Consider the following 22,961-nt stretch of genomic DNA (forward strand, 5'->3'; position numbering starts at 1 on the left):
ACCACACACACATGCACACAATTTCTCCTCTCCTCCATTTGTGAAAGCAGGGAGAAGAGGAAAGAAAAAAAAAAGCCAAAATGAGCAGATAAACAAAAAACACAAAATAAAGAAAAAAATCCCAGATTTCAAAGAAGGAACACACTACTGCTCAAAGAAATGCCAAAATCTCTTCTCCATCCTTTTATTCTACTGTAGACAGTCACTCAACCCATCAGGAAAATTGAATTAAAAAAATAACAACAACAACAACAGAAGGGAGACAGGCCCTTTTGTACAATCCAGCTGGTTTCTGTACCTTGACTTTCATATCAGATATTTATTTTGGCATATGGGCAGTGGGGGAAGGGGAGACAGCTCTGGACACCTTATGACATACTTCGCCGTGGTGTAACAGTTCAGAGCACGGAGGTGCATTTCTGATTGTTGCCTATGAATGCTGAACATGCAATACAATAACCTACAGTGCCTTTGCCTCATACAATATCACACAAACAAGCCACAGGGCAAGGCGGGGGCGGTGAAGGCAGGGAGAGTCTCAGCAAAGAAGGAACGATCATGATCGGTCTTCACCCTTGTAATCTGGATTCAGCCAAAGAGGGGCATTATCCAAAGCCACTGCTCAGATGGCCTTGGGAACAAAACGCTTTCTTGGAGTTTGCTCTTTTGCCCAGGTGGGCTGCTGGGACCTCCCACCACTGCAATAAGGTATTTGCGGAGGACATGCCACCAAACCCAGCTCAGAAGAGGCATCTTCCTGCCACTGAAATGGAAACTTAACTGCAAAACAAATGCAGTGACTCAACTGGGCATAAGGGTTTAGTGTAAAGTTCAGAAATTGGCCTAACTGTGCCAATTCCACCTTACGGCATGCGTGCGGGAAGGCTATTCCTGCTTTCTCAGTGGAATAAAGATATTAAATGACTAGCTCCAAGACACTAGACTAGCTAATGGCAGAGCTCGCAATAAAAAATAAAAAGAAAAAACAAACCCTGGCCCTTGTATTATAATCCAAACAGGTCATGCCACATGAAACTGAGATTAGCATGGGCTCTCCAGTATCATTTAATGCCTACCACAGACTCATTGTCTTCGCAGCTCCTCAGCCAGCACCGGCTCCACACCACACCCTGTGGTTTCCCACTGACGCACAGGCATTCCTGTTCAACCGCAGCCCTGAAACCCCATCCCACCCGGCAGCCACGCAGCCTGCGCCTGGCCAGCCCTCTGGCTTTGCCTTTTGGGAGACCAAGAGAGTTAGGAACCCAAGGACACCACTCTGACAGCCTCCTCTGGAAGCCATACAGTCCCTGTATGTTCCTCCAGTCTGGTTTCATTCATTTATTTCAGAAGAGCAACACTATAAATTGCTACAGCCAGTTTAACTGCTGGGCATCTAGGAAAATAACCTCCTTCAGATATTGCCCCTTTCATCTCATCTTAAGAGAGTATCAACAGTGGTTCCATCTGAAAAACTGTGTCACCTAACGGAGGGAGAGATTTGCCTGGCATCCCCATTGAATAATCAGGTAATTTTGGTATCTCAATTAAATTGTGGTTTGAGAAATGAGGCCTCATCTCCGTATGAAAAAGACAAATCAATCTAGAATGCACAAATGCTGTTTTAAAGGAGAATATCTATTCTAGATCAAACACAGATGCAGAACCCACAACTTCAGATTAACAGCATTTCCCAGTTTAGCTTAATCTACTTTGAAAGCGAATTACTCTGCACTAGGCAGAGGCACTCATATTCTCCAATAAAAGCATCCTCACGCAAGAGCTACCATGAAGTAGCTCCTTGAGAGCAATCCAGCGTGTAGACGAGGCATTGTTTCTCACAGACTGGAGCCTCTTGCTGCGCCTTCCTTCCCTCTCTAAAAGCTGTAAAAAGTTGCTGATAATGAAGGGCTGCTTTGCTTCACCTTGTAGATTAGTGCTTCTCAGTGCTAGGTTACAAAGCTGTTCACAGCCTCCCCAGCACAATGAGATGCCACCGTTAGCTAAACAGTATTTTACAGTCTGAATTTTTCTCCACTGAAGGCAACTTTTTTCCCCTCTTGGAAGGGTCTGTAAAATATCCTCTAAGACTATGTCAAAATAAACAGAGGCAACCAGTGTCGTCTCCAAGCAGGATCTCCTCGACACATCTTGAAAAGCTTTGGACGAAGTTTCCAGTGCTCAACAAGCAGCATCTCAAGGGGGCAACGCACTCCAGCACATCGCACAATGACAACAAGTGCCAGGAAAACTCCGCGTCTAATCTTAGAGCTGACACCGACTTGTTGTGTGGGCTTGGGCAAACCACTTAACCTCTCTGCATCTCAGCTTTTCTGCCCATAAATGAGGGTAATAATACCGAGCTCTGTCTTCCCCCAGGGACTGATAGGGAGCCTTGGTTTTGTACAGCACTTTGGAAACATGAAGTGCTACATAAGTGCTAAGTACCATTATCTAGAACTTCCACCGTCACCTCCACATGCGGGTGCAGCAGATGCTGGTGAGAAGTGGCCCACAGGGAAGACTCCAGCCAAACTGAACGTACATGTTTACCCTGAGGACTCGCCAGGAAGGCACTCCAGCAGCCAAAAGGAGATCTGAAGTCCCCTCCTCTCCCCTCATAGAAACCAGCATAATTTCTAGTACAGCATTTACCCAGCGCAAGGGCAGCACAGAGCTGTACAGGAGTCCAATCCACCCCTTCCGCCTGTGCTGTCAATAGGAGAGCTGTTCCCATCTGAAGGAGAGCACCTCACTTCAATGACCGTATCTCAAACCTGTGGCAGTTCTCAATCATGCCTCCAAACACCCAACCAGAAAAAAAACGGAAGCATTTCTCTGAGCTCTTCCCTGAAACACCACCACACACCCGTGTCTCCTCAGGCTGGGTTAATATTCACAGCAGAAGCACGGCAACAAGAAGTATCCAAACCTTTACAACACCACCCAGCATGTGCTCGCTTCAGAAGGCAGGCAAGCAACATCCAACTCTTACAAAGTGTAACTTAGCCCATTTCTTGCTTTGCTAGTTTCCCGACCTCCATAAGCCAGATTCAGGTCCTGCAAGGTGAAGGGACATGAGAGCACATGATGCCCAAGCTCCATAAGCTCCGCCAGGCATGTCCTAGAGCAAGGGTGGGAGACAAAGCAGAGTAGATGCCCCACTGCTTACGCTTCACCAAAACTTTAATAAAGTAAATGAATGTTAAAGATGCTGTTCATCCTGGAGAGTTGAGCTGGAGCATGCCTTGAAGGGTTATAGACACCACACATCTACCAAAAACATTTTCTCCTCAGTGTGCCCATCCTTCCCCACCTACTAGTTCTTCTAAACTAGAAAATTAACTATTTGCTAACTGGTACTTGCAAAAGGTGGCCCTGAAAACTATTGTGGCAACTAAACAGATACACAGATGAGCTGTACGGCTGCATAGCAGACATCTAGTGAACATGTTCTGCAAATGGCACTAAAAATAGCGTTGTTTCACCTGGAAAAGCAGTTAAACCTCTCTAGGAGATGGGGAGGAGCATGGAAACAGAGATCTCTTATAGGCTGTTATTGTCAGTAATGAGTTTATATTCAAGTCAAAGTTGACTGTTATTCATGGTTAGACAGGGGTGGAAATTTCCAAACAACGCTAAGAAAATATTTCAAAATACTGATTTCTGTCCTTCTGTGTTTATATAATGCACAAAACCAGGGCAACCTGAGCTAGATTAGCATTACGCTGTGCTCTGTAACAAGTAAGAGAAATTCATTAACTGACAAACCAAACCGCTTTCTGTGACTACACCAGCAAATGAATTCAGTGGTAAGGACTCTTGCCAAGACAGTGAATTTTATGCAACTACTGGAGAATCTTCATGGAAAATAAACTTTTATTAATTAAAGAGTATCACTCACTGCTTAACGCAGGGAACGGAAACGTATCACATGTTCCCCATCTCTGCTCAGAGGAGCTCCAACACCAACCAGCTCTGAAGAACTGCTTGTGGATGATCTCCAAGGCAAAATGCTGAGACTAGTGCATGAGTAACAAACCAAGTTTCAAGAAAAATCACGATCTCTTCAGTGATCCTTAACTAACAGGAAGAGCAATTCATTTTGCTGCACGAATGATTAATTATAAATTATTAAATCCAGCTCTACTCAGGATACTTACTCAGGGAACCAACTGCTCCAACATGTCAACAACTTTTGTTTTCTAAATCCCTGAAACCAGTATCAATTCAAAACACATATGGAGCCAGATTTTCCACGGAGGATCTGGTGTGCACATTCAGTGCCCAGTATCTCCAGTCCTGGCCTGACTCTGAGAGGGGCAGCAACTCACCCTCCCCACTCTGGTCCTTGGAGACAGCCTTTTTCAAAGAGGACACTGCAGTTATTTTTACCCTCTTCCCTCTCTCCCGTCAGTGTGAAACACAGAAGGAAGCATCTGGAGAGCAACAGCTTGCGTCCCCCATCCTTATCACCAGGACAGTGTATCTCCCAACCAGGAATTTGGGGAGAAGCCTACACATGAGCACAAGTTTTGCTGCATTGCAGTGTGTGGCGTTCATGGAGAGGCAATTTCCTGCCCGGCAGGAAGGCGGCGGAGAGCCCTCGGCGGCTCCCAGCCTCCTGCCCGCCAGCGAGCAGCAGGCAGGGATGGCTGTGTGCAGGCAAGGGATAGGGGGCAGGGGAAGGAGAAATTCGAAAGCAGGAGAAAGTGCCGGGCTGTGAACATGCATCAGAACACAAAGCAGCCAGAGGATGCACGGATACAAAAATGGGATACATTATTATTCCATAAATTAAGTTAAAGCAACCTCAGCACATCCTAGACCTTTAATATTGGGCTGCTGCACACCAAGTGAGTTGGCTTCCAGCCTGAAAAATGTTTCAACTTCACCCAACTGAGGCAAGACCTAAGTTTTATTGAAAGAGGTTTATCTTCCTGCAAATAAACCTCAACAACTTCTGCGCCCTGAAGAAGCAACTTCGGTTTGCTGTCTCACACTCCTCCCCCCCCGCCCACAACAAAACACACATTCAAAATCTGATGAGTAAAGAATTACCAGTTACGGCTTTCTGAACCTTGCCCACATCAGGCTGGTATGCAACAGGTTTCAATGTTTGTTTTTATAATAAATAAAGCAAAAGTAGGATGAAGACAACTAAGCACTTCTCTGCTCTGTCTTCTTTGAAGATGGCTTTTTATTTTGAGACTTAAGCAAAATTGTAAAGCAGTTAATAAAATAAAGGCCATTCCCTAGCTCACATTTCAGCCTGTTCCAAATAATCTAGACAGCCTTAAGATATCCAAGCTTTCCTGTCAGCCATTTAATGAAGAAATACTAATAAAAATTAAAACATAACCCACACACACGCTTTCCCTACTTCTTGTACATCTACTGGTCTGCCCCATAATCTCATTTTTCCTGATAAAAGGAAGAAAATGAAGAAAAAAAAAAACCACCACAACGCATTTTCCAGGCAAGCAGCAAAACCTAAACAAAATTAAAGAAGCGTAAACCCCAACTTGAACAGCAGACAAGTATGCGGAGAACAGCGTGACCTTTCCTTATCACCCACTGACGTGCTTAATCGTTTCCAAACAAAAAATGCTCTTTTTCACCACTTCTTCATTCTGCGAGCACCTCCAGTGCCTGCATGGTCGGTAAAGAGTTAAATCTCCCACTATCCCCTGCTGCCTGCGAAAAATCACGGAAACAATTGAGACATTGTCCAGTGAACAAGACTCCCAGGGACTGACATTTTTGTTTATGTCCCAGTTCTCAGCCTGTCAATTTTCACTCCCAACGTTAAAAGCCCGGCTTGCCCCAATACAGTCTGCCCTTGACTGAAAAGGCTCCACTTCATTTATTTTATTAAAGCTATGGTGTGTTTATGATTCAGAGCTCTCCCCATCCGAGGACCTGTTGGTCCCATCCCCCTGCCTTCCTTGCTGCCCTGCAGTAGCGACTTCCTAGCTCCGAGGAAGCTTTGCAATGCCTTTTGCAGGGCCACTGCCAGGAAAATAACTACGCTTAGGTTAAATACAAATGTTTGCATTTTGCTGAGGTATGAAATATATATTACTGTACTCTAGTCCCCAGAAATAGCCTTTGATAATTACTCGGGTAGGGTAGAGGGGAAGGGAGTTGTATACTAAGCCAGAGTGGTAGGAACTTCAAAAAGAAAATTAAAAAAAAAAAAAAAAAAAAAAAAAAGAAAGAAAGAAAGAAAAAAACCCCACCCACTCCCGATACCCAGCAGCAAACTAGAAAATACACATAATGGAGTAAAACAAACATCTTGGAGCAAAGCAGCGTTGTCTCGGCTGCTCCGCGGCTGCATTTCCTGCCTGTGTTTTCATAAAGACCCGAGCGTCAGGCCCAAAATATATCCTTCTCCTTCACCCCCACCATCCTCTTCCCCCCCCCATTCCCAGCCCCTTTTTTTTTTTTTTTGTTACGCTCTCAATACTTTATCTCCATGAAAAGCACACACAGCGGTCACCAGCGTTTCCTGTTTGCCGAGTGTGCTTTAACTATATCACACCCTCCGCCGCTGCGCTGGAATGCACAGCATATGGCATTGTGAAAGGGTTTACTGTCGAATAATGGCAGCAATGCAGTCCTGCTGGTTTATATCAAACCCTGTCACTCTCTTCACGGAGGTCTCTCTCGTGCTCTCTGAGAGGCAAGGTAAAACACACACACAGACACGCTACTTCAAGTCTCACGTAGGACCCCAGCAGAAGCCCGCCTGCATCAAGACCTGCAAACTCAAGGCAAGGAAGATTGCAGTTTATACAGCAGTAACTTGCAGGCACTCATGACTTGTTTCAAATCTTAGTCCTTGTAATGTCTGCAGGATCCTTTTATAGGTAGACAAAAAAGCTGTTAAAAATTTTTCAGTTCCTCACTGCAGTTCCTATGGGCACAGGCAGCACGGGCTGGAGGACAGCTAGGTTCCTGAGCCTCTCTTCTCCAGGGTGGCAGGGCTATCAGCCTGAGCAACTGCCTAAACTCCACCCCGGAGCCCAGCTTCATCTTCCCCTGCTTTCAGAAATCAGCACCTATATATCTGGTTATGAAAACATCCATGCGAAAGCCAAACATACACCACCACCTTTCACTTTGGGTCAAAGTTTCAAAACTGCATTTTCATTTAATTGCTCACAGGTTTATATTTTTGTGTCTGTTTGGTTTTGCTTTTCTTAAAAAAAACTTTAAAAGAAACTAACAAATAAATAAATAAAGTGCTGCTTCCAACTGCCGTCAGGTTTAGCTAAGACACTCACAAAGGTTATACTTCAAAGTGCTTTTTGTGCAGATCTTGAAATGCCTTCCCATGCCCGGATGCATTCGACCAGCAGACGCTGAAACGAGTAGTAATACTTGTAATGCCCATTGAAATGCATCCATCCACCCTCTCTTCATAAAAGGAAGCCTTACTTAACAGGCATTTATTATTGCTGAACTAGGGTTGAAAGTTCAGTGTCCTTATAGACCAAAATCATCAAGATTTCTGAGTTTGCAGCCCACGTTTAGGTCCTAATGAGCTATTGTACCACACTCACTGCTATTAACTGTTTGATGTCAGGAACCCATGTTGCTCTTTTAAACATCTCACAGATGTCCAAGGGAAAAAGTGCAAAGCTCACCTGTGCTGAAGGACAGGTGAGCAACTGTACTTTTTTTTGCCTTTAGTCCCCTCCAGCAAAATATGCAAAGACAACTACACATTAAACATGCATGTCAAAGACAGCCTACCAGTTCGGACTGTGAATTTGGAGTCAGGGGAGCTGTACGTTGCTCCCAGCTTTGCCATGATCTGATATGCAGAACACGTTACGTTTCCGGGAAAGGGATGTGAGCATACGGTGCCCGTCACACCACACGCATACAGCAACCAGACCACTGCCGTGCCTTGTACTGCACAGCCCACCCCCCCTGGATCCCAGCAATGTGAGGCAGGGACAACAACCCGCTTCTCTGAGAGGAGCTTGCCTCTTAGATCCTCTTAAATACAGGTAACAATATAGCAATATTTAACTTGCACCAAGGCTTTGACCTGCTCATTTCACAACCACAGCAGTGAAACACGGTATCCACAGGGAGAGGACACCATCAGGCTTGGATAGCACTTGGGAACAGAAGGATCCCTAATTTTCCATCCCCAGGCTAAGGCATCTGATCCTGATCACCAGCGAACAGTAGCAGGATGATGCTTTAATGCAAGAGTCACGAGCCCGGCTCAGCGCCCAGGCAAGAAGCAGCTGAGTTGGCCAAAAAGCTAACAGGGCGCCAGCTCTTTGGCCATTCTCCTCTCCCATCCGTGCTGGGGCTGCTCCCTCACATTTTCTCACCATTTACTCATCCCACAGATTCCTCAGAGCAGCGATCTGAGGTGGCCAAAGGATTGCATACACGGGAACAGAGCATAACAGTCCATCTACACTGTGAGCGGACACTCCCTGGATGTGCTCCGGGCATGACAAGGAGAACAAGTTACTGCAGGGCGAGCTTCACCGAGGTCTTATAGCACCTCTGTAACTGCTTGGCCACACACTCAGCTCTGGACACAGGCGCGAGCAAATTTCACCTTCAGTCCAAATGGCATCTGCTACCTCACATTTACCCCCCGGGCAGCAATTGTGGAGCAACCGGCCTGTCTCAGATTCACACCAGAGCTTATCCCAAGGTAACCTGTCCTGGCCATCGGAGCCCTTTAATGAGGAGCAGGTTACTTCATGTCCAGTAAACAACTTCCCTCCAAAGAGCTCGGCATGTCTGAAAAACATCGAGATGGGGAGTCAACGTGTAGCAGCTATGGCTTTAGCAATTCAAACCTTTGCTTGCTTCATATTAATTAACCATGTAGACATGCCCAACATGCAGCGACACAAGTTCTGCTGCCAGGGAAAGCTTTGTGCACTCCAGCCATTTGGGGTTTTCTAATGATACTGCTGCTTACGTGCAGTTGCTTGGCAGGAGAAGCGTTCACAGCTGTAAATGCACACTAAGAAAGTCTGGAGGCTTTCAAGTCCCTTCACTCTGCTTTCCTCCACAAAATACTGTTTCCTTATTACAGGGCAGTCACATCCCTGTCACACACAATATTGACATTGGAGACCTCTGCAAGCATTACAAGAGGGCAAAATTTTGGGGGTTTGTCTTTCCTCTCCCAGACACTACCCTTCCAGCCAGGGGAGGAGACCATGGAGAGATTCTGTGCATTTCCCAGTGGGCAGATAAGCACCAAGAGACCAAAACCCTCCTTCAGGGTGTCTCCTCCTACAGCTTTGAGAAGAAATACGTCAGCACAAGTACAAGCTCCAGGGGAGAAGAGCTTGGGACATGCTATTCCTTCTCTCCTTCTCTTTCCCTTCTCAGTACTTGCTAGCTGGGGGACAGGCAGAAGCCACAACCATCTCTCAGGAAGGGGCTTTATTTCATATAAATGCTCATTTCCAGAACCCCCACTCAGAAAAGTGTCACTATACAAGACAATATTTCGAGCATGCACTTAAGCGTTGTCCTGAACACGGATGGACATTAGCTCACGTTTAATGATTTCTTGAATCAAGGCCTAAAAAGTAAAAAGGAAGGGGAAGCTAGTTTCCACAGTAATAGTAGCTGAGAAGTCTTTGAGTCCTGCCAACAGGAAAAAAATGCATATTGGAGAACTGCTCGCCTCTCCTAGGAAACTAGCACAGATCCACCTCTTTCTGCAGGCCAGCACCACAAGGCCCAGGGACATCACCAGGTCCTTCCTTAACTTGCACCAAGAGGAAGGTTGAGGGGTAAGGTTGCAAAAACAAAAAAAACAAACAAGAAAAACCCCACAAAAACAAACCAACAAAACAAATAAAACCAAACAACAACAACAAAAAAATCACACACACGCAAAACAAAAAAAACACCCCCCAAAAAAAACCCTAAATCCAAGGATTTGGTTACTTCTTAATTCCATCAGGAAAGTTAGTCAGAAAGCACCCTTCTTGTATACACACACATACGGGTTCAAACCATGCATGTCCAGGACCCACTAACAGCCTGTCTCTCGTTACACATGTATATATCATTCCTACACAGGTGAGCCTGGCTGCAGACCTACTGCTTGCTGGGGTAGGGGAAGGACTGGTTTGGTTCCCCAAAACTTCCTAATCCTGAGAGATGAGCTGTAATGTACATCTGACATGATGATTCATGGATATGCAGGGTCCTGACAGCACCTAAATAGCACCAAAAGTAACTTTCCTGTAGGGTCTGATGTATGTTAGGATTTTAGGTTTAGATTTCAAAAACCACTTCAGGTTTTGGGAGGTTTTTTGTTTGTTTTGTTTTGTTTTCCTGTGGAGCTGCAGGGCTTTTTTGCATGCCTCTAAAATACAAATGGGGAAATCATCCATTTCTCGAAATCAACTTGGGAAAGTTTTAAGTAACTTCCTGGCTGCACTGGTAAAACAGAGGAGCGAGCAATGCTTCCCCATATCGGGAAAGTGCTGAATGATTTTGCTGAGCAGTGTCTGTTGGGTACAAGCAAAGCTTTAAGACAAGGTCCCTGGAATCAGCTCCCTGCTACCAGACCACAAGCATATTCAGAACCAAAGTCTGTTTAACAAAAATTTCTAGCTTCATTCTGTGAAATTAGGCACAGAACACTGCTTGGGAAGAGATGAGGGCTGAGAGATTATTTTACAAAGGCATGACTCCGTGTTACTTGCAACATCACTAACTCTCCAAAAGCTTTTCAAAATGGGTCTGCCCCTTGCCAAATAGGTCTGCATAGGACAGAGGAGAACGCACCCTTCCTTCTCTTTAAGCCGTGTCTTATAGGCAGCTCCAGTTTCTTCCATAGGAAAGAATAGAGATGTCTACATAGTCTAGAAAGTGAAGTATCCCATGAATAATCTAATCCCAAGCCACAGGAACTGGTGAGAAAAGCAATAATCCTGATCTTGAGCAACTTGGCAAACAAATGTTCCTGAGCCCAGTAATGCCAGCTTTCTTCCTTTCTTTTTAATGATAAATGTGTGCTGTTTTCTTTACTACAGCACCTGGACACACTACACAGACCTTGTTTAGACAGAAAATAGCAGTTTCCTATTCAAGTGGGCTCATCTGCACAGGGAAGTTTTTGTGCAAGGGCTCAAGTGTAAATTAAAAAATGCAGAACAACTATTTCGAATTATCTCTTCGTGTGGACACTGTTATTCAGCCCTAAGAGTTTCTTTGTGAGATTTAGCTTAATCCGTTTCCAAAGCGGATTAACCTAAACCACACAAAGGACCTCTTACTGCTGAGTAAGAGTGGCCGCATGGAGAGATAATGAGGAATAGTTATTCTGAGACAGCCACTTCGACTGCATATTTGGGCTTTTCTGCTTTGCGTCAACAAGCCCAAAGCCGTACTGGAAAGGGAAGACTGTGGTTCTAGAAATGTGGGAAAAAATAGTGCCGGGGCCATATCCTACCCATTAAATCTTCTGCTCTATGCACAACGGCTGCTCCTGCTCCAGTCGGCACGGTCTCTGGCTCCAAACCAGGCTGCATTATTCAATACCTACTTCTCTAAGCTCGCGATTGGATCCAGCCACAAACTTCAGCTGCAGACAGGGTGCGCGGGGAGAAGAACCTGTGGCGAGCAGCCCTGCCAAGTCTGCCACCCTCAGTACACATCATCTTTGATCTGACAGGCTCACCCATCTGGCTCTCCAGCAACACCCAGCACTGCCACGGCTCTCTGCCTACTGCCAAGGCCAAGCCCACTACACACGGCTGCTGCTGCAGTCTTCATGCATACCCAGGCTTTGGGGACGGACTGCCTGCACTGTCTCCATTCCTGATCAACACAACCACTCTTCTGTGGGAGAGCTGATAGCTCGCTGATACTTAATTTTAGGCCCGCACAAGCCCCTAGACATTAACTTAACATGCATGCTCCAGCATAACAAACTGCTATATGACTGAATCCAAAACACAGCATGGGCTCCCCCGTGCTAAAATACTCCCCTCTTGCACCATCTTCCCCACATCGGTTTCTACTTCAAAATACCGCTCTCTGCAGTTTTACTGTTATCCCAAACTAACCAGTCAGAAAGGGCCAGAATTTATGGATTTATATTTGCATCACATTTGGGACGTAGCGGGTATTTCATAAACAAAGGATACAAGAGGGAAGCCTGCAGTAGGTGCACTTCCAACAACGATGAAGGCAGCATAATTATGTCTTAAGGATCTCTGATAAGCAAATTTTTGTCTTGCTTTCCCCTCACCCAGAGAGTTTCATTGTGTAGGTATGTCAGAGAGAGATAAGCAGATATATTTTGGTGTGCCAAGACAAACCAAAATACTAGATCTCGAGGCTCCAGCTCAGGAATGGGAGCTGCAGCACAGCCACTCCTGGAAATCAAAGATGATGCTGGTTCACCACACTATCCTGGGCTATAAACCTGCTGCTTCAGGAGACCTGCTGAGCTGTCCTCAGTAATGCCAGAGAAGCCTGGCCCTCCCTGGGAGTGGGGAGCACTGCAGCCACCTCAAGGTTAGCCACCCCAGCACCCACAAGCCAGAGCCTTTCCCGGTGCCAAGAACCAGGTTCTCCTGAAGTCCAGCCCAGTGATTCACAAGAAATGGATGCTCAGTAGATTGTGCCGAGCATATCGTAACACTCCGACTCAGCTGCCTTCTCCTGGAGCAACGCTTAGGGTTGCCAGCTCCTACGATTTTATAGCCAGTCTAGCAATACTTGCTATTTTTCTTTAGGGAAGAACCTCAGCCTCCACTTACAGCACACAGCAAGCTCCTGAACTGCTGTAGAGAAAAGTTTGAGAATGAGCGGAGTATACCCTGCAGGCTCAGGAACCAGAGAACAAATAAAGAGAATACAAAATGTATTATTTAAGAAACAGAAAACAAACAAAAACAACACAAAAAAACCCCACCAATCCTCATGATCTTTTGATGCCTGACTCATGATCCTGGAACAATTGGGTTTGGCAGTACTATACATTTTACAGCATTTATTCACAGCTGAAATACCCCAACATCCAAATCCTTCAGAGTTCTTGAAGCTAGTCACAGATCTCCTGACTAAAACCAAGCGTGACAATTCATCCCAGCTGCCAATCCAGCCCCAAGGTGTCTTCTGAAGGTGCTTTTGTGCTGACTGATGTTTGCAGAAGCATTAAATTCCTGCTCACTTCACAGCAAGAGGTACAAGCCTGCACATTTCCCCAGTCCCGACATTAAAGCAGAGGGCTTACCTCCAGTACCTAAATAAGGTCTGTAGAGGACGGACATTGTGCCACAGAGTAAACACAACAGCATGAAGCAGTACCCTAAAGTCTGAATTATTTTGCAAAACTTATCAAATTATCAAGTGAATTACTTTTACGGAATCCACATTTCTTCTGTGCTTTACACAAACCAAACACTAGGTTTCCCATTCATATTTAGTGGGTACTGAATATAATGTGTGTGCTTTACAGGAATCCATCCAAAACAATTTTATTGGGCTGCCAGTACGTGAATTCTATAAGCATTCAGGTTTGAATGTAGATTTTTTTTTTAAAAATACAATCCTTCCCAACAAAAAAAACCAAACTGAATTAGTGGTAAGAGATTTAGCCACAAAATTCTCAGCACCTTTAACTTCTTCTGTGGCTTAATTCCATGCGGCTCTGAAAATTCAGGACAAGACATTTGCACACTTTTGGGCATGTATTAATGAAACATTTTCTTTACTTTTCACTGCCAGAGCAATTAGCCAAATAAAGTATAGAGCATTTAAAAAGGAGAGAGTCACTACAGGAGCTTTCCAATTAAGTCTTCATGGATATTTCTGCAGTGTGAGTTTCAGGGATCTGTTGTTGGGTCAGTGCACCAAGGCGTGACCTACCTGCCATCAGGGACTCCTAGGATGCCAGTACAGCTCGGACACACAGCCCTCTCCTCCTCATGCACGTGCTCCTCTCAATATGGGACACTGACACAAATGATGCCCAGCTCCTTCCTGCCATACCACCACCATGTTCCTGCAACTCTCAACACAGTCTGCATACGCCAAGGATTGCTTTGTAGATCTCCAGGGAAGAGGGTGTCCCATCATGGGCATCCAAGAACACCTCAAGAGGTTACTGCAGAGGAAGAATAACCTCTCTACAGCTAAATATTAAAGGCAAACGCAGAGCTTTAAAAGCCCTTTTGGGACACTGCAGTGGAAGTTGCAAGACTGTGCTTCCAGATGGCTACATACACCTAGGACCATGCATACGCCTGGGATGCACTCTGCTTCTGGCCTGTCTGAAGGGACACTAGGAGAATTTTTAAATCTAGCTAAGATAAACCTAATGATTACTTGTAGGTATTTGTCTTTTCTTTCAAAGTGTGTAACTGCAAACCACACAAGAGAAAGAAATTAGGGACCAGGCTGGGCAGACACACAGCTTCAACTCTAACTGCTCTGGGAAAAAATTCCTGATCCCTCCAAACCACCCAGCAGTCCCAGACACCCACTGTCCATGCACATCAAAGAGGCTGAGAACAGGCAGTACATTTCAGGTGGCTTTGCCTTCAGTTTTGCTTGTCATATTATGTTTTGAAAACACATTTTTACCTACTTAAAAAAAAAAAAAAGAAAAAAAAAAGAAAAAATTAGATACACTACTGCACAGTAAGATTCTTTGTTCTTGGGGATTCAGTCTACTTTATGGCTGTGTTCATTACATACTAGAAAACCCAGGCCAAATAGCGCTGCAAGTTCTCCCCCCAAGGTAACGTTTACATTTACTTCAAAAGGCCTCCCTGCAGAAGAAAATGCAGACATTTTTTAAACCTTTAAGTATTTTATAAGAAATATACTGTACCAAACCACCACCATTTTGGGTTCTGAATGTTTTTGCCTGGTACAAAGGAAGCTAAAAGCAAGTTTTTGCCTAGCCAAAACAGCAGGAGGCAGGATCCTGGGATCAGTCTTTCACCCATGTTTCTGCCCCAAACCAGGTATCACTGAGTCACAGTGTGTACTCTGCAGAGAACAGGGAAGAACAGCACTGTTTTTCTCATTAAGGTTGTAGGAATGCATGAATAGATGAAAAAGGTTTTAAAGGAGCTTGCTTTCTGCAGGCAGCAGATTTTGGAGTTCCTTGTGCAGACATACCGTGCTCACTTTCATTTGCCTGTCCACACCGCAACAGAAAATTTTCATGCTAGAATCCCACTCCTAGGGCACCCAGATCTCATTCCTTATCACCAAACTGGCGGCACACAGATGGAGCAGATCAGGTGCACATTGAACATGGGATTTCAAGACAACAAGCACCCTACCCACTTAGAGGAACACGTAAGGCACCCAGCTAGCATCTGCTTTACACCCAAAAACTTTCTGCTAAAACTGTTTTATGAAGTCTTAATACCTTCAATGAAATCAAAGGTAAGAAAAAAAGAAGGAAAATAACCATAAAAACCCTTAAAAAAATCCCAGCCTCAAAATACTACTATATCCACAGGCTGAATTCAAAATTTTGACCTAGCAAGCTTAATAGCATACTATTAAAACAATTTTTCCCCCCGTTTTCTTTCACCTTTGGACACAGATAAGCAGCATGACTGTGCCAGAGCAAGATGCAAGAGTCTTACAAGACTAGCGAAGCACCTAAATGCAAATAAACGCATTGGTCTTAAATGGAGTCTCATGCTGTACCTTCCTAGAGACACGCTGAACATAATTTCAGTTTAATATTCTGTTTCTCATTATGGGCCTTGGAGACTCTCTCAAGCACCATGAAAAGCAGTATTAACCCAGTCCTCAGCACTGGGGGCAATCCAGCCCAATTATTCATGCTAGTCTTTTACTTCAATTTTTGTAGCCTTACCTTAATGTTCTTAAACAAATCTGAAATGAGGGTGGCTGACAAACAGTACAGACTTTACTTAAGACCTTATAGACAGCCATGTTCTGCAGCCTTGAGTCATTAAACTAAAAACCCCTGCTGAAGCCAAGGGGAGTTTCATTGGAGCTGGGTGTAAAGGCTACAGCCCTAACACAGAGCTCATGGTAGTCACAGCCAAGCACTAAGAAACGAGAACATTAAAAAAGAAAAAAGAAAGGAAAAAGGAAGGGGGAGAATAAAATAAAAAAAAATATGGGGGGAAAAACCCCATACACTCTCCTCTCTTTGTAATCCAGCTATAAAGATTAGCCTCAAATCCTGATTTCAGAGGTAGGGGAAAGATAAGAAATGATTTGCAGGTGTTAGCATTTTTCTACAGATCTTCAGAGCAGCACAACTGATTTCAAGATGAAAAACTGGCTTAAATATACTTGGCGAGTAGACAAGACACAGCATCAGGTGTAGAATCAGTTTCTATCCCTATACATTACACATTACATTCTTACAGGAACATCAGCATGCCCACAAAATACCCCTCATTATTCCATAAAAAGCGTGATTCCATTTTCACGTATGCAGAAATGGGTGTAAAGCTTTGTGCAAGAGCAGCCAGGTCCCAGGTGCTGTGGGCAGGCACAGCAGAAACAAATGGGGACACCAGAGAAGCCTGACATATCACAGGCCAACTGGCATCTGCAGCCACTTCATCTCTGCTGAATGCCATTACCTGGCTCTACCTTTATTTACCAAAAAATAAGACTGTTTTTACTCCACAGAATTAATGTGGCCTGGGGCAGATGCCAGCAAGAAGGCTGGGAAAAGTTGCCCATTATTTAGGTTTTTTTAACAGAACAAGGCAAAACAGTTTGCTGCTAGAAATAAACATTAAACCTTGCAGAAACTCACACACACACCCCAAAAAAACCCCACCGCTGCTCCCCCCACACTCCCTCCTCCGCCTCCTCTCCCTCCAACATTGTAAGTAGCACAAAAGATCACATTACAAATGCCAGCTGTGGCTCTTTTGGAAGGTGGCCTCCATCTCGGAGGTAGTATATGTTCCTCACAGCCTAAGTGGTTGCTATGGTAAATATGCTTTTTATTGAATAGCAGAGTGAAACAGCTTTTAAAGAGACCCATAAGAACCCCATAAATGGTCAAAATACAAGGCAGATCAACCTCAGGCTCCCTGGAAACAGGTTTCTCTCATTTTCCAAAAATTATTGTGATTCGTGAATTTTTAACCCATTTTTTTAGTGTGTATTTGAGTTGTCCACTCATCTTCACCTCACCCACACCCAGGTGGAAAGGCTGGAGAGGGCCAGGGGAGTCAGGACCCCAACCAGCCCCCCAGCGTTATAAGCTGCTTTGGCTTTTAAAGACACATGCCTGCTCTCCTGCACGGTGGGAGGCTTCGGGGACAGCGGATGCTCATCACTGGGAAGAGCAAGTGATCTCTAGCAAAGCTACCCACCAAACTCAGCCTGCCCTCCCAGGGCTGCAGCCAGCCAGGAGACACCTCCTGCTCCCTTGCCATCAGCTCCTACAAGCCTGACACCACTCCACCACACTGGCCCCAGAGCCCTGGGAACACTCCCATCCCCTGTGCTGGTCCTCTAGCACAGCAGTAAAAAAAAAAAAAAAAAAAACACAATCCCTCAAAATAAGAAATAAACAAAGTAATTCCTTATTAAGAATAAGATGATAGGAGGTTTTGATGGCTGTAGATTTCTAAATAACCAGCCAAACATCTTTTCTCTGATCTCCTCTTCCAGTGATGGCCCAAACGGATGGGAAGGAAAGCCATGTCATTCTGAAAAAGTGAAGCAACCAGCGCTAGATATCAACTAGGAAAATACCAGTCTTGCTCCCACCGCTGTCTGCCACATTGAGGGTTAGTTTAGAAACTGTGGGCTCTAAAAGACAGAAAACCTTTTTTCTTTCTAAATAAAGAACTAAGGCACTCATAGCAAAGGGCTGACACTTCTGAAGTGAGAGACAACAATGGAAAAAGAAGCTTCTCAAAAATGTTTAGTACGATTTGAGACTTATAACACAACAAATGTGTACCTTGGATGATCTACCAGCTACATCAGCTTTAGACTGTGTATAGCAAAAAATAAAGAACATGCAAGGTTTATTTTCCTGGGAACCATGCTATCATCCAATGGCTATAAAAGTCATGTAAAACTTGGTGATCAAGTATTTCAGCATACGTGCCATCTTCTCCAGAGATAAATTTCCCAGATGACCTCTCGGAGCTAAGATGCTCCTTAACAATAGATGGCACCGACACTGTTTAGACCTCCATGGATGCTATTTTAGAAAGTAAACTAAAACCCCAAACCCCTCTCACAGAAATTTGTATTGAACATTTCAAACTCAGTATTGTTTTTACAACAGAAGCAAGAAAATTTAACCGGGAACTGAACATTTCAAGTGAGAAGTTAATAAATAAAGCTATTTTTAGCAATGCTACTCATTATAAAGAGAGTTTTATATTTTTTAGGTAAGCAGTAAACATGTTATAACACATTTTATACTAAATAAGAAGTCATCACAACATACAGGGACATGTGCTCTGTTGAGCCTTCACCCAGGAAAAATGCTCACAAACTTTCATTCAAGATTTTGCAGTAAGAAAATTTTTTTTTAGTAAATCCCATAGGACAGGCTTCATTTTTACTTTTTTAATGCTTTCCACCACGCCTCTTCAGTTCAACATTGTCAGATGTGTGAACCAGCCTGATTGGACTTTGCTGTCACTAAGCAATCCTGCAGTGTGTAAATGTAAAGCATTTTCAACTCTCTGTTCTCCTATGAGGCACATGCATGATAATTCCGTAAACAGCCCAGCCATCGCAACTGCATTCCCTCCTTTTACCATGGGCTTGTTAGGGATTTTGTTTGTTTTGAAGTATTTCTCTTTTAGCTTGTGTAAAAGAAAACTGATGATAACCAATGGCATTAATGTCAAATGCGCTTGCTTTTTTTTTTTTTTTTTTTTTTTTTTTTCAAATAAAGGAAGAACATCTTTCTGCGTTTACTTACAACAATGTGTGCTGGAGATGGAGACCTAGCATCCTTGAGGGCTTGTCTACTCTGAAGGCTCCCTGCCTGAACATCAAGCAGTGGCCATTTCATCTGCAGATACTGGATGGAGGAAACAAAAATGGGGAAAGAAAAATGAGTTCAGAAAAGAAAGGCAAAAAAAATAACAAATCTTAGGTAACATGGGTAAAAAGATATAAATTAAAACTTATGCAAGGAACTGAAACAAAAATTAAGACAACTTCACATGTTTGTGGAAACAAAATCTGTGCATAACACCAACAATTTCATACCACCGCGTTACGTTCAGGAATAAGAAAATAAAGCAAATTGCAAAGAGTATTACATTGATTTTGCTAATCATAGCAAATCTAGAAGAAGAATAAAACCCACACAGAAACAAAACACCAAAACCATGGAGAGGATGGGACAAGGGAGGGGGAGGCAGATTATAAATCTCAGGAGAGGGAAAACACATATCATGGGTTAAGAATATAACCTCATTATTTAATAGGCCATCCATCAGCCTTCTTTCAAAAAATGCACCATGTCAACTCCTCCAGCTTCCCAGTGCTGTACAAGCCCTAGAAGCAGAGATCTACCCCAAAAAGACCCACCACTGCTGGGTCTCAGCACCTCTTTTCTCTATTCTTCACCATTTCCAGAAGTCACCATGGATTATTTTCTGCTTGCTCATCTTGTCAGACACCCCTTAAGGGACTTGCACAGTGTGACTTATTCAATTACAAGGCCAAACTTAATAAGCTCTCCCACTGATGATGTCCAAGGCAGAGTACAGCCTGGTGCCTCAGGCCCAGCTGTGCTGGCCAGGTGCTTGGGGATAGCCACAATTCCTTCACGTCACTGTCATCGGCAGATGGGCTGAACACACACAGGCAGCAAGTCTACAGCATAAAGGGGTGTTGATTCAAAAGCAAAAAAGCTTAACTGCACTTCAAGAAGGAGCAGGACATACCCACAGATACAATCAGCATCAAATATCGACTAAAACTTCTGCTCTTGGGCATGCCTGTCCTCTCACTAAACCCACTGGAGGAGTCATTGCACCCCAGCCGATTGCACAGCAGAGCTCAAAGCTTCCACCAAAGAGGTGAAGTTTCGAGCTGGTATCCAGATTGCTGCATCAGAAGTGCTCGATTCTGACCACAAGCAGCCCCACAGAGAAATTAGTTAGCCCAAACAGACTTCTGCACGGCACATCTAAATATAATTTCAGCCCAAGCTTTTCTCTCTGCATGGTGCTGCACTGTGCCAAATAGGCATACTGGTTAATACGTGATCTCTAAAAGCCCTGTATCATGCTGGAAGAAATGTGTACTATCACATAGCTTGAGCCTCCTCCCAGAACTAAGAAAAGCAGCTGTATGCATAGAACAGGCTACTGCACAACCTCCTACTTAGCACTAGGCTCTAGTTGACCTAACAGATCTATTCCTAGAAAATATCTAGAGAAATAGTTATGTTTACCCATTCCTCCACTTTTTTTTTTTTTTTTTTTGTAACCGTAATCTTGAAGGAGAGCCACACACAAACAGCCCCTGCCACCCCAGGCAAACAACGGAAGCCATATCTAAATCTCCATTAAGGAAGGAAGGAGATCTGGTTCCATGCTTTCAGCACATCACTATCACATTTGCTCACGTATGCAAAACATTTGCTAGCATGCAAGGCCCGTTCGCTGCAAGACCCTGGGCACCAAGGTGACCAAAAGCAGGGTTCAGCAGGAAGATGTGTTACCAATTCCTCGCTTGGAGGGCCTGAGATTTCTGAGCTACTGGAATGCAAATAAACAAACCCATACTCTGGATATGTGCCCCATACGAGTTCCTCAAGTTCCAAGAAGTCTTGTTTTTATTCATCTCCACATTTGGGATTTGTGCAATGTGGACCAGAATACTTCAGCACTTCTTAAAAACAAGAAATAAAACCCAAACAAACCAGAACTAGTCTACCATAAGCAACATTTCTAACTCTTGCAACGATTGTAAGCCTCCAGATATTTGATCACTTGTATCAAATCCCTGCTCTTCAACATAGGTGACCACAACATAAATTTTAAAGTTGAGATGATGTTAAAGTAACTTTCTAACCCTTTGTGGTTTCAAAAATGTTCTTAAAAACACAACCCAAGTGCACAGAAAATGGACCCAAAACCTAAGCTGACTGAGAGCCTCTTAACTTGAGGGGAAATCTAATTGCATTGCAGACTTGCAGATGGCACTATTAAACAAGTCAACTGCTACATTTTTAGAAGTCCATCAGTTGTCTTAGTGACGGTAACACTACCACATAAAGGGGCATATGAATTTGCAGAAAGGGTCCTGATGAGTCACAGCTGCTACTGGCTTCCTCAGGTTTTCCAGCCAGCTAGTGAAGTCTTTTTCCAAGCAAAACGTCCTCACAGGATGTACACCTCGTGGTACATGACTGTTTCAAACTCCACAACCATTTTGGAGAGTGACAAGTTACTGCTACCACAACTAAAGCACTTACAAGAACCTGCCAGTTCAAGCAATGGCGTTTCAGGAAATGGCCACTAAGCCATTACCCACCAAAATAAACCAACCACCTTCATTTTGCCATGACCACTCCATGGTCACGAGCAACCCTGGAATATTCCTACAACCATGACAACCCAAGAAGGAGCTCAAGTCAGCAGCTGTCCTAAAACACAGGCCAAGAAACACATGGCCTTCTCTGAGACTGCCCCAAAGGCAGACTGAGGCACTGACACAGCAGCTTGAGTAAGCTCACATCAGATCCTGTCCAGTCAGTAATTATTGCAGGGATTACAAAGCCTTCAGGACTGTCAGTTCTGCTGGCTTTTACGAGCAATAAATCTCCTTAGAAGAAACAAAGCAAAAAGGTATGGTTGCTCCTGCTCCACTCAGTCTCACAAGAGCCCATACTTTCAGTGCAGGTGCTCCCACACCAGGCTGACCAGCCTAAGTGCAAGACGACAGTTTCAGATCTTACTGCTACTTTGCTTTTCTGCTTTTAAAACCTTTAGTTTGAACTCTCAGTAAAGTCTTCTTAACCACCCCTATCAAAGAGGATCCCAGAATTCTTAAGAGTGCAAAGGCTAAAACAAAACCAAAGCTGCTTCTCCTCTTGGACATGCATGTGGAACCCAGCAGGAGCGGTCCAAGCCCAGAGGGCTCCATTTTGCACACAAGGACAGACAGTGTCTTCCATTTCCACCAGTGGATAATACACCAGTGTGGGGAAAAAAAGGCAGTACCCACAGAATGCAGTAATGCACAAGGGTCAATAAAGCAGCTTCCACAAGCTCTACCAAGTGGCCAGGATCCAGAGCAGCATCCCAGCCCCGCCAAGGGCAAGATGTTCTGTCTGTCAGATAAACAGAGAGGGCCAGAGCCCACAGCCAACGCCTACATCAAGTTTACTAACCCACAGCTTCAATGGCAGGACATTTGCAAAAGAAAAAAAAAGTCCAATTTGCTCGCTTCAGAATGCCAGCCCCGTTGATAAAAGTATGAAATATTAGCATTGTTTAAGGTGACGAGCTTGACTGAAGGCCTCCTCATCCAAGAATTGTCATGCCTGTAACACAATATTGATGTGGTGGCTTATAATTCTTACTTTACATAAAAGCTTCATTGTGTGCCAAATTCAATCTCCACAGGCTACCTGAGCCACAGATTTTTACGAGTCTACATTTCAGCGCTGCAAGTCTACAATACACATAATTTTCAATTATGTTAGGGCAGAACAGGATCACTGCCTATATAACATTACTGGTTGGAGGAAATGAGACTCAGCCCTACTGCCGAGAGAGCTAACTGGATCCAGATGGCGGGCTGAGCAAGGCAGCCGTCCGAGGGAGCAACGTCGCAGCAGCCGCCCCCTCCACAGCCCTCTCTTTCACGGTGGAGGGAGACACCAAGCCATGGCCAGGGCTGGGAGCTGGGATGGGAGGATGCTAGGGCAGGGGGGGAGTCGCATCACAGTGTGGGGAGAGCAAAGGAAGATGGGGGAG

At 44.4% G+C, this 22,961-nt stretch overlaps 1 protein-coding gene across 18 annotated transcripts in view; it reads right to left on the bottom strand.

Annotated features, from left to right (window-relative positions):
- Positions 1–22,961, bottom strand: part of TCF7L2 (transcription factor 7 like 2) — a 181,655-nt gene that overhangs the window by 98,064 nt on the left and 60,630 nt on the right. For all 18 annotated transcript variants that reach the window (XM_055719586.1, XM_055719583.1, XM_055719590.1 and 15 more), the window contains exon 4: positions 18,941–19,042. In XM_055719586.1, coding sequence (XP_055575561.1) covers positions 18,941–19,042 — 102 coding nt within the window. The remainder of the gene's footprint in view (positions 1–18,940; positions 19,043–22,961) is intronic.

The sequence above is a fragment of the Falco cherrug genome, chromosome 9 (assembly GCF_023634085.1).
Source record: "Falco cherrug isolate bFalChe1 chromosome 9, bFalChe1.pri, whole genome shotgun sequence".
NCBI classification, from domain to species: domain Eukaryota; kingdom Metazoa; phylum Chordata; class Aves; order Falconiformes; family Falconidae; genus Falco; species Falco cherrug.